At 36.2% G+C, this 15,879-nt stretch overlaps 1 protein-coding gene across 1 annotated transcript in view; it reads right to left on the reverse strand.

The window, feature by feature from the left end:
* Nucleotides 1–15,879, reverse strand: part of ERC2 (ELKS/RAB6-interacting/CAST family member 2) — a gene marked incomplete at both ends in the record, with an annotated part of 332,401 nt that overhangs the window by 30,975 nt on the left and 285,547 nt on the right. Inside the window, one exon of the mRNA XM_084269469.1 lies at nucleotides 789–936. Within this exon, the coding sequence (XP_084125595.1) occupies nucleotides 789–936 (148 nt within the window). The remainder of the gene's footprint in view (nucleotides 1–788; nucleotides 937–15,879) is intronic.

Genomic DNA, 15,879 nt, shown 5'->3' on the forward strand with positions numbered 1-15,879 from the left:
AAAGAGGAAAGGTGTTTAACAACATTCATGTCACACGGCACAGGTCTTTAGTGCCTAGGTTATCTGAACATCCTTCATCCTCTTGCCTACAGGACCTCTTCTGGCTACGACTATTACCTTTTAAAAAGCAGGGGGAGTAGCCACTGCACAGTATGCAGACTTTTATTAAACCTACGTACCAGTCTGGTACATGTGTACCATGTCTAGTATGGTTATTTTCCTCATTAATAATGAGATCATAAATTTGCTGATGATAAAATCTCTGTCTAGAGTTTGTAACTACATTTTGTAAAAATTAAAACCTTAAATGACTTACAGTGTTGAAGACAGGGTGCTTTTTACTCATTTCAGAATTTATTTTAAAGATCATCATGATTTCCAGATAACCTCTCAGAAAGGCTGAAACCTTCTGAAAACACAATTATTTTACAACAGATAAGATAGTATCTGAACAAAAGAAGGTTAGAAAGAGTCAATAGAATGGACAGATCTTGCTTTGTGGCAAGGAGCATCTGCTCTCCTCTGTCTCACAGAATGAAGAGGGTTGGAAACTCTATGAGGAGGGAAAACAAAGTCCACTGGCTGCATATAATATGAGCCGAGCAAACATGCAGCTAAATGCTTAACAACCACAGAGAGGCAATACAGAAACACTTACATTGAACACCTCCTACCTGTCATAACTGCTGTTACTTGTCAGACCTGGCTTAAAGACTTTTAATATGAAGTTAGAATAAAATAGTACAAATTGAAAATCCATGAAAATATGAAAATTAATGTCTCCCCACCTGCTGTTTTAACTGATGTACTAATCTGTCCTTCTCTCGCTTAAGAGCCATTACTTCCTCTTGAGTCTTCTTTTTCTTTGAAGCAGACAGTTCAAGCAAGGCAATGTTTGCATCTTTTTCACTAATTGCAGCAAGTAAAGCTTCCTGCCTGGAAATAAAATTTTTTAAAATGTTATATTCTCATTAAAACAGACCATTAACTACTATTTCATACTACATTACCTATTTCTTTTAATCACTGTGAGAACAATCATCTACCTTTCGAACACTCTTTTAACTCCAAACATTAAGTCTTTTTTAGCCCAGAAAGTCCTATTTATATTTCATTATTTAACAATCTCATAAAACATGTACCTTAGGATATTTTACTAAAATATGATATCTAGCAATACTTCTGTGAAATGTCTTGCTTTCAAAAATTTTCAGTTTGTTTTTTTTCAAATTTACTTTCCCAAATTCTATAATATCTTACATAAATCTGTTGTGAATTATTCAAATCACATGGACTGAATAATAAAAGACAAAGTGATACAGATAAAAATATTTGTTTTATCTGTTGATTTAAAATCCAGAGTCCTCAGTACAGAAATCTCAGGAGATCATCCTCAAATTTACTTAACTGTTTTCCTATGGACCAAAAAACTATAATTGTAGAAGTAAAATATAACATGCAGAAAAGCAGCCCCTTGATCTAATTGTTGAGAAATCTTTTCCTTTGGATTCTTGACCCCTCAATCTCCATAAAGGAAACAGAAACTTTCAGCACTCATAGACATATAGAATTACATAGAAGCTAGTAGGGTCACGTCACGAACAGTTTGTGAGGACATTTGACAAAGGTAATCTTCACAACAGGCAGTTGGAAACACAGATCCTGCAGTAGTACCTTATTATTTCTTACACTCTAAAATGCTCACAATGCAAAGGCCCTAATCCATCCCTAATTTTCCTAAATAAAAGATATTCATCCTCCGCAACGCATTCAAAGACAGACTGTGACTTACCAGCCAAGAAAAAGCATATAACACTTAATAGCTTTTAGAACAGAATGTGCTATGGCCTGTGCCTTTTTCCAGAACTATATAAGATCAATCATTAAAAAATAAACATGGACAAATGAACCATAAATTAACCTTAGGCTCCAATGTAAGAACATGGCTCCGGAACTTCATACAGCCAAGGTGAGCTAGAAGTTTGGAATTCTCACAGTCCTTCAGTTTGCCAGCAAAAATGTCAAGAAAGCTATTTCACTTTTATTTCAAAGTTCCGAATGTATTAATGTAAATATTTAAAGGACAATATTTCTGATGGAGTCAAAGAAAAACAACTCATTTATTTTACTCTCAAAGTTATGAGACATGGATCAATTTTAGATAAACAGTTGCATTTTATTCATACACTTAAATAGTCTCATTTATTATTCTGTCTTCTTCATTCTAATCACAGTTAAATGATGTTTAAAAGAGGATGCCATAAGTTTCCAACAGTCCTAATTTAAATGAAAGCTATTAATTATTTTAAATAACAGGTATTAAAAAAATATACCAAAGGGTCACAGGTCCATAATGCTCATCTAAAATGAGATATAGGTATATAGTTTTCTGTAGACCTCATAATAATGCATAATATTTGTTGCATGGTAATTTATAAAAGTTTTCGTGGGTTGTGCTCAAATACAATACCACTTCCTTATCACCTTCATTACAGTCCTAACTTTTTAATGCACTGAATCAGAAGGAACCTGATTTGCTACTGTATTCAACAGTTCCTCTCACCTCGCAGAAAGCAGAGAACTTCTGCACCACAGAAAATTTCAACACGTCCTTTTCTGAGCATCCGACTCCAACAACAACAACAAAGTAACACCATGTCAGCTTTCTCTTTGCAGTACCTTTGACACACAAGTCTAATTTTCTCTCTCAGAAATGGGTCCTAGGTATAGACAGTGGGGTTTTTCCAGGGATGATAACATAAACTTTTAAACAAAAACCGACTATGAATTGAAAGACAACGAAACAGAACGCTGCATTAGTTGATATACTCTTCTAAAAACTTCTTAGTTTTCAATGTTCACAATGTTCCTCTCATTTTCAGGAGATGTAATACAAGCATTTGTACTGTCTGCAATTAATATCAGTGGGATTAAAACCTAGCCTTCAATTCATAGTATTCATTGCTGTAAAGTAGACAGGTCTGGTAAACAGCAAAATATAAATCTATTTACACCATAATCATCAGCCTAAAAAGATAAATGTATTTCATATCCAGAGATAAACATTTATGTAACCATCACAAACTCAATATGCTCAGAACAAAAATAAGTAAAAAAAAAATCAACATCTCAAATTCCAAGGTTTTAAGAATTCATCTAAATATCTTTCAAGTTATTTAAATTAACTTCATCTCAGACAGACCCAATATGTCTCCTCATCTAATAGCAAATTTCATGGTAAATACTTGCCATCTAGGAGGTTCCTAGTGATATATGCTATTTAATTATATGCAACAAAAAGAAGAAAATCCACAAACAGAAGAAAAGTTTTAAGTTGACTTGAAATCTGCAGTGAAAACACAAACCTGAAGAAGAAGAGTCAGAACACCTCAGTTCTTTGGTATCATTTTGACATCTGATGATGAGATTCACTTACATCCATAATTTTTGTGTTGCCAGCCAAAACAATCACACCTTCTTATAGTCAAAATTATTCAACCTTGCAACACACTGTAGTCCCACTTTAAAGTAGCGAAGGAGATAAACCTTTTATGGGAGGGCCAGTCAACATGCTTTGAAAAAATCAACACTCTGGATTCTGCAGCCATAAACCCGTAAGATTTTGTAGACTGTAGCAGGATTTTTCTCAGTTGATGGTGTTGAGCTATTATGAAAGCCAACCAGAAGTTATGAGCACATTCTTGTAAGGGAAAACAAACATCATCTCATTTTCCTCTATTGTCTTGGGGGCTCACAGGATACTTGCATTTACTGCACCACTACTCCTATCTTGGGAAAATGCTTGGAAAAATATGTAACCAAACACTTAATTCCAGGAAATAATGGTTCACACCAAACACTTCCAGGAAACAGTACTTCGTAGCCACGTGAAATAGCTGCTGTCATATGACTCCATCAGTGCTCCACTGAGACACTCTTAAGATTGAATCAAACCCACAGTACATACATGGGTTTGAATTGGCCCCACAAAATAATTGTCGATATATTATTAAATGCTTATCTCTATAGTAACTATAATTGGAGTTGAGAGACTTTATACCTATGACTGTTGAGAGAAGACTGCACAAGAGTACAAGGATGCAGATTTCTACTGAAGCCCTTCCACAGCAATGTAGAATGATGAATACATCTACACAGACAAGCAGCTGAGTGCAAACTCAGCTTGAAGCTGCCTGAATGTGAGTCAGCTTCAGTTCAGAAGCTGTAAAGCCTCATTTATCTAAGAGACAAGGTGTTTTAGCTTGGGCATAGTGCCACACAACTGGCTGATGGCTTCCAGACTGGAACTGGCTCACATACAGCCTGCTCAGAGTGTGGGCAGAGCAAGCTTGCATCTGTCTGCACCTGTCTGCACAGACTTACTCTGGAGTATGTCGGCATATTATCTGTGTCTATTATCATGGATAATCTGAACAGTAATAACCTCAAATATATAATACAGTGGCATTTAACCAGGCATCCGGGTTAACAAGAGTTCAGCAGAATGAGACTGTATATTCTACGAAGTGTTACATGTTGGTTGTTTACATCCTTACTAATTAACTACTTCAATACAGAGGGAAGACAGAGACTCCCCAACAGCTTTTATTATTATTTCACAGAGTATAAAGATGCAGATTGTGCATCCACCGAATTGGCCTACTTGCTCACAGCCCAGCACACTAACAGAGTTACAGCTCCTCCACTAAGTCCCTGGGAGATCAAGGTTGAAAAACACCTCAGTCATGCTGTGAGGCATCGTAAGGGAAGAGATCCAAGCATTTATGAAGCAACCTTGAGAACAGGCCTTGAGCTCTACATTATAATATCTCATTTATTACACACCACTTCTCAAGCTTAGCTACATCTCTGAAAATTGCTGTGTTACCCTGTCAACATAGTTCACCGGGTTTGGTTCTTCCCTAGGAAACCTGAACAGAAGCAGTTTTTTTAGCTACCCAGTGACCCACTAAAAAATTATCATCTTTTCTGTTGGAATCATTTGAAATTAGATTATCTGACCACCAGGAACAAGGCTAAAATGCCAGCAAAACAGCTGACAACAATGACTTTCTCGCTTACAAACAGGAAACAAATTTCATTCAAAGTGTTAACGGGTGGCAAGGTCTCCATCTAAACCTCTCATGTGAGTCTCTATTTGTCTACATCTCTATCACATGAACTTTGCTGCTAGAAACTGAAACTCATCATGCGTTTCTGTGCAAGAATTTTTGAAATTCAAGACCTGAGCCAGCACCAAGAACAACATACAGTCTGATACACTGTCCTGCTAACATGATGAAGAGTGTAAGTGTAATTTACAATTCCTAATTATCTACCGTGTCAGGAAAAACAAAAATATTATCCAAAAACAGTTCTATACAGATGTTATCACTATTCGCAGCCAAAATGTCTCCTTATTGTTTAAGAAACGATGGTAATAAAACACACTTAAAAATAATTTATTGAAGCACGGAATTAAATTACATTCTTTAACAGTAGTATTTATAAGGGGTAAATATTTTTGGCTAGTAGTAGTTTTTCCTCTTTTTTGGCCAACTAATCTATTATACAAATAGCATGGTAGCACTTTTAACACCAAGAAAAATCACTCTGTACACAGTAAAGTTAGGTAAACTCTCAGATTAATAAAGCACATGTTAATTCTAACAGCATTTGCTCTACATTGCTAATGACTCTGTACATTTTCCTTTGACACATGTAAAGTACGTACTGGGATTCCCAATCTATATTGGAGGATATATACTACAGTTGTTTATTACAAGGAGGAGAAGGAGAACTTCTCCATGGAAAAGCAAAACCCATGAAATAAAACTTCCCGTCCCCTGGGAAAGTCTGATTGCATTCTACTCCACCACAACCTACACCCTTAAGCTACTCGCCTTACTGCAGACTGTGCATGTAACATTCTCTTGATAAGCACACTTGCAGCCACAAAATCAGAGTTTAAGAAACTAATGATGCAAGTGAGAAGTATGAGGAAGCTTGCACCTTATGTTACTTCATGCTAAAGGACAAAAGAAACAGTCCCTTCCTAGTGGTCAAGAATTAATGTATTTATGCAAGTGGTGTTGCATCCAAAATTATTCCAGATTCCAGTTTTTATTAACTATGGGAAGGATGGGCTAGAAAATCTATTTATAACATTTCAGTGAGACTTGAGACTGCATGCATCCCAAAGTGCAATGAAGATAGGAATAAAAATATCTTGACAAACCAAAGATGCCATCTAAGGAGAACTCCATATTAATGATCAGTTGTCAATAAGGCAAACATCAAACCGTGATGTATAAACAGAAATAAATTGCAAGACAAGCGAATCTTTTGATCTACATGAGTTCAGGAAGAAGCAGAAATACTGAATACAGTTTGGGTATTATTCTCCATGAAAAATGTGAAGACTGTTCAGAGGAGAGCAATTAAAATTGTCAGAGAAATGACAAGAAAACTTAGAAAATACTACAATAAATTATCCACAAATGGCAACTTGATAATGAGAACATAGAACACTTTGTCAAATTGAAATAGAACTTTTTTCCCCACATATCCAAGACACACAGAACAAGAAATGATGTGCATAAATTGCAGGAGAAAGAGTTGGGGGTTTTCTTCCTCCTTATATCTAGCCAAGGTCTAATGAAAATGGCAGGTAAGTATGAACAACAGAATTTTGTAATAAATTGCTGGGGAAAGATGCTTACTGCCATTGGAAATCTTTTTTAATAGTTTAGGCAAACATTTCTTAGATATAATGTGGGTAATAGTTAATTTTGCCCCAAGACCTGACCTTACCAGCAACCCAATCATTCAATGATTCAATGTTTTAAAGCTCATTTACTCTGCATCTCATTTAAGACAGTAATGTCTTGTTCTATCTGCTTCAAACATATGCTTGCTTACTAGCTTTCCCACAACTGGAAGAACTTTTAAATTTCTACATCTATAAAAACTTGAGAATGATCAAGTTTCTGTGAAAACTTCCATGACAGCAATTACAGATAAGAATCACTTTACACTGCATAGGCCATTTTTTAGTGATAGCGAAATACGGAGATGCCTTTCACTGGATGATCTATCAACTATTAATCTGATAATAGACATGGCTTTTAGACAAGTAAGTAGTATGATATTAATCTTTTAGTAATATCACTGGAAGGACTGTTAAAGAATAATTCGAATTAAAGAAAAATACCATACGTAGAATTAAAGAAAGCAGATGATACTAAAGAAACTCAACTTAAATGTAAACTAACACCTGAAAAACACAATCTTACAGATCTCTAGCAATACAGACACAGAGTATGCATTTGTGAAAGTGTCTGTCTTGGAGTGAAAAAAATTACTTAATATGAAAAGGAAGCCTTAGCATACTAGAAGGGAAGATAAGATAATGCAAGAAGAAATAAATCCATGAAAGACCCTGTTGAATGCCAAACTGAAAAAGTATATTGTATACAGTATTTTATCAAACTGCAGCCTAAACAAATGTCAAATGGAATAATTTCTTTAACAAATATGGGCAACAACTGAGAAAAAAGGGTTGTTCACTAGCATATATTTAGTCAAGATTAACTATGGATAAAAAAATGTACTAAGAACAGATTTAATAACCCTAAACTGTCATTCAGCTTGTAGGAGGTATTCAAGATACAGCTAATAAAACACAAAAAATGGTTCTAACCACCCACAAAAAAATCTCAGTAGTATAAAACACTGAAGGATGACCACTAAGATAAATGCTTTCTTTTGAGAGCTGCCTTGCAGTTAACCTTCTTAAAGAGTCTCACAGAAACCTCTAATCATAATACATTGCATTGCCACTTATCACAGTCAATTTAGAAGTGAACTCTGTAAACACTCCTGCTTTACTCCCCACCTCTGTTAGTCTGAGAATAATATTCTGAGCTTTAATAAAAGAACTCATGACAACTTTTTGGGAGAGGGGGTGAGTTCTTAGAAACAGTCCAATTGTCCTAACAGGATTCCAAGGTTAAGATTTATAGAAACAAGAACTTTTACTGCCTTTCCTACTTAAGCCGTTCTCCACAAAATACAGAAATGCAACTTAAAAAAATCACCACTAAAGTTAAATCAAGTCAGAAATGTTTAAACTAATGATATACAGTATTCAGCCAGCTTCTCACATGCTAATTGTACTGAAGGAGAAAAAAAAACAGCTCAATCAACTTTTTCCCTTTAATTATTGTTTTCTTTCCCTCATGACCCTTAGTATTCAACCTTAAGTTCAGTAGGAGGTGACTAGAGATAGACGGTGATGAGAGATCCTGTTTGAAACAGCTTCTCTCTGTCACTCCTAAAGCAAATAAATGGTTTGTTAAAACATGCTGTTAATCCATTATGGATGTGCATGCATCTTAGAAAATAAACTTCAGAATATTATTGGTGTTTTAAAGCTTTTTCTTTAAATAGAGGACATACTGATCACAAGCATGAAATTTAAAATCTGCATATTCAACAACCGAGTTGTAAGTCTAAGTCAGTTATGTGACAAGACATGCAAATTCAGTCTCTGTAGATTTTAGATATTTATCCAAAAATTGAATGTTAGGGGCTGACAGAAAATTTGTCTCCAATCTCATGACAAATGCGTTTTACAAGAGCATATTTATAGCTTACTTCTCTTAAAAGAACAATTATTTAAACTGCAATCCCTTCTGAAATACTTTCAGAAGAAAAAACAGCATGAAATAGCACTTCAGGCTGGCCTGGTGTCCTTACAGCAAGCACAGAGACCTACTGACACTCCACAGCCCAAACACACCAAGAAGCAGAGAGGACAATCCATTAAGTAAGGGACAGAAAGATGGGGGAGCCCTGTTCTTACATCCCCAGTCTACCAGTCCAACCCACCAAGCACTTTTCCTGAGTATCGAACTTTAATTTCCCTTCTGATGAAGACTTCTGCTAGAAACAGGTGTGAGGAAGAAATATCAAAGCTTACACTGTGTGAGACAAACAGTCTCTGTATTACACCTGTATTAGATGTATATTTTCATTTAACTAGAATGAAGGAGACACAGGAAGAAGCAGATGTCCCCAGAGTGAAATTTCAAAGTAAATGGAAAGAAGGAAAGGAGAGAACCTGGTTCTGAACAACCACAAAGGGGTTTCTTGAGAAAGCTGCTTTCCTATCCATTTGCCCTTTTCCTCCAGTTTACCTTCATCCACAATTCAGTGCTTCTTCCCATAACCACTTTTCTCCTCAAACCCCCCAGTAAAGGTATTGTCTCTAGGTTGTGAACTTTAAATTATTCCATTCTTTTCTCCTTAACAGCAATTTAGAATGTGCATAGAGGTCTTTTGTTAAGGGAAAAAAAAAAAAAAAATTAACCCAGCAAAGAGGTGCAAGCTCAGAGAGAAATTTTAAAAGGCAAAGAAGGAACTTCATGCCCATCTTTTGGGGTTAATTTTCAAGTAAGAAGTAGCCACTCAACTGCACTTTGAATTCCCAGAACTTTTTCAAGCTCTATAACATTGCACTTCTGATGTCTCAATGATTTATGTTTTAGAAATGACAGCTAAGTAAAACAGACTCCCCCAGAAAAGACATATTCATCTGTGAAAGCAATTACATCATCGTTTCATAGATCATGCTTCAATAAGCACTGCATTATCATTTCATTCAAATGGGCAGCATTGCTCACACATGAGTAGATATAACAAGCTTCAGACTGCGTGAGTAATGCAGGGAAAAAAATAACTCACAGAGTTGAAAAACCCAGCTGAAGTTAGAAGATGACAATTATTTCTGGGTTTTGCAGCTTTTTACTACAATTGATTCCTATTGTTCATTTGGCTTTGTATGATTCTCCATAGGAATGCAACCAATGCTTGGTTAAAATACCTCAGCCCATTTCATGCCATACCACAGTGCAGCACAGAGATGGGGACTGCTGAGAACAAGAACAATGGCATCTGGACACATGGGATTGTGTTTCAGCAGAACATAGCACTGCACAGAGTCCACCTAAGTTAAACAGGAAAACAAAACTATAGGTAATCTGTCATTGTCAGCCTCCTTATCCTTCAACAGGGCTTTTTGTGTTTATAGAAGACAAAGATAAAAGTACTTTGCAGGATGAATGGCTTGATCTATAGAACATAGTTCTCGGTAACGTTTTTTGACCTGCCAAATAAATGTTTAAGCCTGGAAAAAAGTTACTATTAAGAGTCACTAGTGTTTTAACAAATTCAAAATATTTGAGTCAAAGATGTATAAAACCGAGATGCAGAGACAATATTACATAACCCATAAACTTGTTAATTGCATTCTGTTCTTAAATTGAACAGACAATACATTCCAAATGGTCATTTGTTACACAGTAGATGGTTGTGCTAAAAAGTAGGGCTTTCTTTCAACTTTTAATAAATGCTGATGAAGAAATTACCTTTTTGACAAAGGGATAACACAAATGAAAGGATACTAAAATCTATTTCCTTCCTTTCCATTGGAATTTTTTTTTTTTAAAGTAGTCAGATTTTTGAAGTAACTTAAGGCCCTCCCTCTAATTTTCATAAAATTACAGGCAGTTGCCCTTTGCATAACATGTAACAAACCTCAAAAAATCCAACATAGATTACATTGAACTTTAAAGTATATCACAGAGGGAATAACTAAGTCCATTATGAAACAACATATAGAATTAGGTGTGGAATGTCTAAAGACCTAAGTGCCTCATGACATTTTGTCACAGCATTTATTCAAACTCCACCTCTATAATTTTACCTCAGTGAAAACCACCACTTTTTAATAAAATGTATTCCCAAAATGAAGCATACAAAAATAATAACTATAAAGTAGTAAAGTATCAGTAACGACAAGGAAAGCCTAGAAAAAACAAGATATTTTAGGAAGAAGAAGGAATTAGACAACAGCACGCAAGTATTTCTCTAATTAGTATCTTGAAAAATTGGGAATGAAAGAGATAGGATACCACATGATGTCATTTAATTATTTGACTTCCTTGCTAATGGAGCTATTCACAAGCATTGCCAGGAGCATGAAGACCATCATATGATTCAACTTTGCATACAGAAGTTTACTCATTGATCTTCTTTGGTGGGTTAACTGTTTCAAAATTTGTTTCAGACTAAGGAAGTGTTTTAAAAAAAGGCATATGTACAGTCTTAGAGCTCTAACATAACACACATTGACTCACAGTGAAGACAGTTCAGACTGAGTTTCTCAAAACAGATGAAAGAGGCACACATAAAATTTATCACTGCGCTGTATCAGTAAGAAGGCACAGTGCCCAGCAAGACAGATGCATGAATGGCAATAAGGAGTCATCACAATAGACGTAACAGTAGTTGGATATTTTAAGATATTTCCACAAAGAATTGTAGCATGTTTATTCTCAAAAAATTTCTTAAATATCGTATTAGACTAACAGGAGTAAGACAAAAATTTCTCTATTGGTCAAATAATGTTTCTTATAGCAAAACTACAAAAATGGATAACAAAATCACTTAATCCATAGGGCTAGTTAGATTGAAAAGTTGTTTGATGATACTTTTTAAATTATTCAAATCAGTGAAAGAGAAATAAAAACTATATAGCACTTACTCTTAGTTGTGCAAGTACTCTGGGTTTGATTGTGACAGAGTTAATTTGCTTCACAGTGGCTGGTATGGGGCTGTGTTTGGGACTTGAGCTGAAAACAGTGTCTATAACACAGAGATGGTTTTCTTCCTGCTTACACAGAGCCAAGGGCTGTTTTGCCTCTCAGCCCACCCCATGAGCAAGTAGACTGGGTGTACACAAGGAGCTGGGAGGGAACACAACCAGGACAGCTGACCCCAACTGACCAAAGGGATATTCCATATCACAGGACATCATGCTCTGCATATAAAGCTGGGAGAAGGAGGACAACAGGGGACGTTCAGAGTGATGGCATTTACCTTACCAAGTAACTGTTAGGTGAGATAGAGCCCTGCTTACCCAGGAATGGCTGAACACATGCCTGTGATAGGAAGTGGTGAATGAAATCCTGGTTTTACTTTGCATGCACGGCTTCTGCTTTACCTATTAAACTGGTTTTATCTCAACATAGAAGTTGTTTCATTTCTACTCTTCTGATTTTCCCATCCCACCACAGGAGAAGTGAGGGAGAGGGAGCATGGGGTTAAACCACAACAGGAGGTCAAACTGCTTCTCCTCATCAATGTTTTAACTATCAGCTCTTTCCATAGTTATATCACTCTTCTGTAGTTACCAGCTAGGTGTGTGTCACAAAGTACCTGTTCTACTTGGGTGTTCTTGGTTACGTTAAAAATAACTGACATGAATCTTTTTATGGTAAGGAGGTATTAAAACCTTTTCTGTAGAAGGTACTGAGCCTGCAAGGTGTGGCACAAAAAGAGGTCACAGCAGGGAACTGGGGGCTAGCAACAGACACACCAATTACAAGGAGTAGCAGGGGACAGACAGGACTTCTGAGGAACCAGTGGGAACTGGGTAGAGTTTGCTGCCATTCAAAAGTCACTGGGGTTTCTGGAAAAAGAACATGGCTGCAGGTGGGGAGTTATATGTAGGACTTTTAATTTCTGACAAGACATGCCTGGCCTTTTGCTCTTCTTTGAGGAATGCTTAGGAGAAAAAAAAAAATCCTTGGCAAACCTAAGTCCAAGCTGTGGCCCCACACAAGACCTTAGAATTTCAGACACTTATGTGTACAGTCATGTGTCCATCAACCACAGGATCTGAGATCCATCCAGATGGCACACAGCTGAGTCTATGCAGACACATGTATGTTAGCAATGAATGCATTACTGCACTGTCACTTTGAAGATTACAGCAACAGGCCTGTGTGTAGTGGTCTTGTATATATTTTCAAGGCTTTGCTTCCTAACACAGAAAGCAAAAATCTCTCCTCGCTCTTTCTGCTTTTATCTTATGGAAAACAACAGGAATTAACAATGTTTCCCTCACACCTCATTGTATCTGCTAGATTTGCAAGGCCTGAAAGTTCTCCTGCTCATTGCATTTCCTTAATTGGGAAGATACAAATGACTTTTCTGACAACCACCAAAGTATACTGAAAATATTTTGAGATCAGAGTGCAAAGTCTAGTTTGCTTACAATCAGGTTTCTCCTGGGATAGTCCTACAAAAGATTTGCTTGCATCATCATGTAGATTAATAAAGATTGGTACATTTCTACAGTGGCTGTGAACTGTCAAAAAATATAAATTTCTTCCAAAACCTAAGGCAAGGACTTAAGTGTAATAAAAATCAATAGTGCTTTTGGAAAAAATAATATTCAGGCAATTCAAACAAAAAAGTTGGCTTTGAATCAAAGAGAGGACACTTCACGGGGGCTTTGCACATCCATGGTTGATTTTTTTAAACTGTGTACACTTACTACACTCTAGAATCCAACACACCAGTAAAATAGGATGTTTCTAAGCAGGATTTCGAACATTACCTGAATTAACAGCACATTTGGAAAGAATCATTACAGAAAGAGCCTAAGTAGTAGTTGCTATGGAAAATATTCTCTTAGGTTTCTACCTGGGTGGCCTTGTGACCCATACAAATAATATGACCAATTTTAAGATGAGTTGCCACTAAGAGAAGGAATGGTAATAGAATTAAGTGCCATTGCTACAAGAAATAAAACAACAGCTGTCGATGTCCACAATGAGCAGAGATTCTATGCAGGTGGTAGGAAATAATAGCACCTCAGACACTCAGACAAGCCAGAACTAACCAAATCAAAGCATAGACACAGAAGTAGATGAGGGATTATTTTTTCTCCTGCAAAAAGGGGAACTAGTTAATTAGTACAACTCAGCTCTGCAGGTAGCAATGTTGTTGGATGCACTGTCCAAGACAAAAAGGATTTGCTCTATTCCAGAAATTGTTTTAAAAAATACAAGAACCATGTCAACTGTCAAGAACGGTATTTCCCCAAATAAGAAAATAATACAAAAACTTTCCAAAAAGATGCTGTGAAAGAAAGAACACATCACTTTATTGTCTAGAATAGAAGACTGAATAAAACACAAAAATGAGGTCAGTATCAGGTGCTAAGAAAGTTTATCTATAACTGCCTTAATTCTTTGAAAAAGAGAAACATATCTAGGCTATTATTGTATTCATTACACGAAATTTTAATAGTAGAAACTAATGTTTTGGTTCATAAAGAACTGATATATTTTTAGAAGTAGGAAGCACTATGTAAAAATCTGGTAACTACAACTATTAAAAACATTAAAAACTACATTAGAGTATAAAAAACTTGGCAAAGACATAATTGGTTTGGTGGTTCTTGTTTTAAAACTAGGCTATGTGAATACTGCTCATGATTCCATAGTTGAGGTTGACTTGAGCTTATACTTAAGGCAGAGAGTTATATAATTTAAGTACAAAAGAACAAAGTATATTTTTCCCCAAATTACTTCCATGATTCTGAACATTAGTGGAAGTTACTTTGTAATGAAAAATTACTAACAGCTACAATTGTTTGGGAGGTAGAGAGTGCAGATGAAGTTGATAAAGGGTGACATACTCAGTTCACGTTCACAGGAAGCAGACTAGCTTGAAGCGAGAGCACTGAAGAAGAAGGAACTGAACATATCAATGCTGACTACCTAAGTCAAAAGTAACTCAGTGTAGTGTATGGGAACATACATGGATGTTGACAATACCTCCAAAAAAAAAAAATTCTTTTGCTTTCAAAAAAGTCACCGTCTCGGCCACTCATGTAATTGACAATTATTTCTTCTACTCTGCAATCACTGTACTGTATAAGAAAAACACACGATACAATAAAAGGAGGAACTGCTAATAGTTTTTTTCAACACCTAGAATAACCACTAGTGGTTATAATCAAATCCTGTTGGCCAGCAAATTTTTGTTGGACCTGGAATGCTGAAGGTTTAGTAATTTTTTGAGTCCATCCAAATGTAAGCTACTTCGCTAGTTGCCAACATTTTGCAGCTGAATATCTCTTAAAGAGTCATGTCTTTTGTGATGTACTTTGACATTTTTCCTATTCATAATGCTGGGCTGTTGATACCTGCCTTATTTCTTAGCAGGTAGTGCTGCCACTTCCACTTAACCTCAGTACCAATAGTTGTTCTGCATCCTGCAGTTGTGTCAGTATTGTCTCTAAGCCAGGACACTGGCTAGCCTGAAATCTTGGCCCCAGGGGCCCCAGCATCCCCAGTGCCTCCAAGCTGACACACACACAATTGATGGACAAACTGGACAAGCCTAAAACCTACCTGGCAGAGTGGCACTACTGTGTAGTGCTTACGTTATCTAGTAACTGTTGTAGTACAGTGAACTGAATAAATCACAGTACAACCAGTATCAGCAGAAAATAGTTCATGAAGTTCAACATTTTACCTAAAAAGGAGTTGAGATGGACAGAATGCCACCTGTGCCCACACCTCCTTTCAGAAAGCAACTAAGATTCCTCAAAGGACCCAAGTACATGTTTGTACTGTTGAGACAAGTCATTGCTTTTAAAGTAACAGAACAGAGTCTCAGCAGATAAAACTTTCTCCAAGACAGCAAAGAAATTATTACTGACAATAACTGTTGCATTTCACTGGCAATTTCAAGTTGTTGAAATTTTCTAGTTAAAAAGGCTGTGTACATTTTTTAAAGATGGATCTTACACAAATCACCTTAAAATTATTTATTACAGCAGTGAAACTTCAGCTGCTGCAGGAGAAGAAGGAAGCAGATGTATGTCAGCAATCCAAAGAACAAAGTTATTTACCAACATCAGAGATCCATTTGTACTTTTCTTCAAAATGAACTACTCAAACTCTGTTATTTAATACACAAATACTAACCCTCTAAATTACAACTTATTTCATACTA

This window comes from Gallinula chloropus (assembly GCF_964237585.1).
Source record: "Gallinula chloropus genome assembly, chromosome: 12".
In the NCBI taxonomy this organism is placed as follows: domain Eukaryota; kingdom Metazoa; phylum Chordata; class Aves; order Gruiformes; family Rallidae; genus Gallinula; species Gallinula chloropus.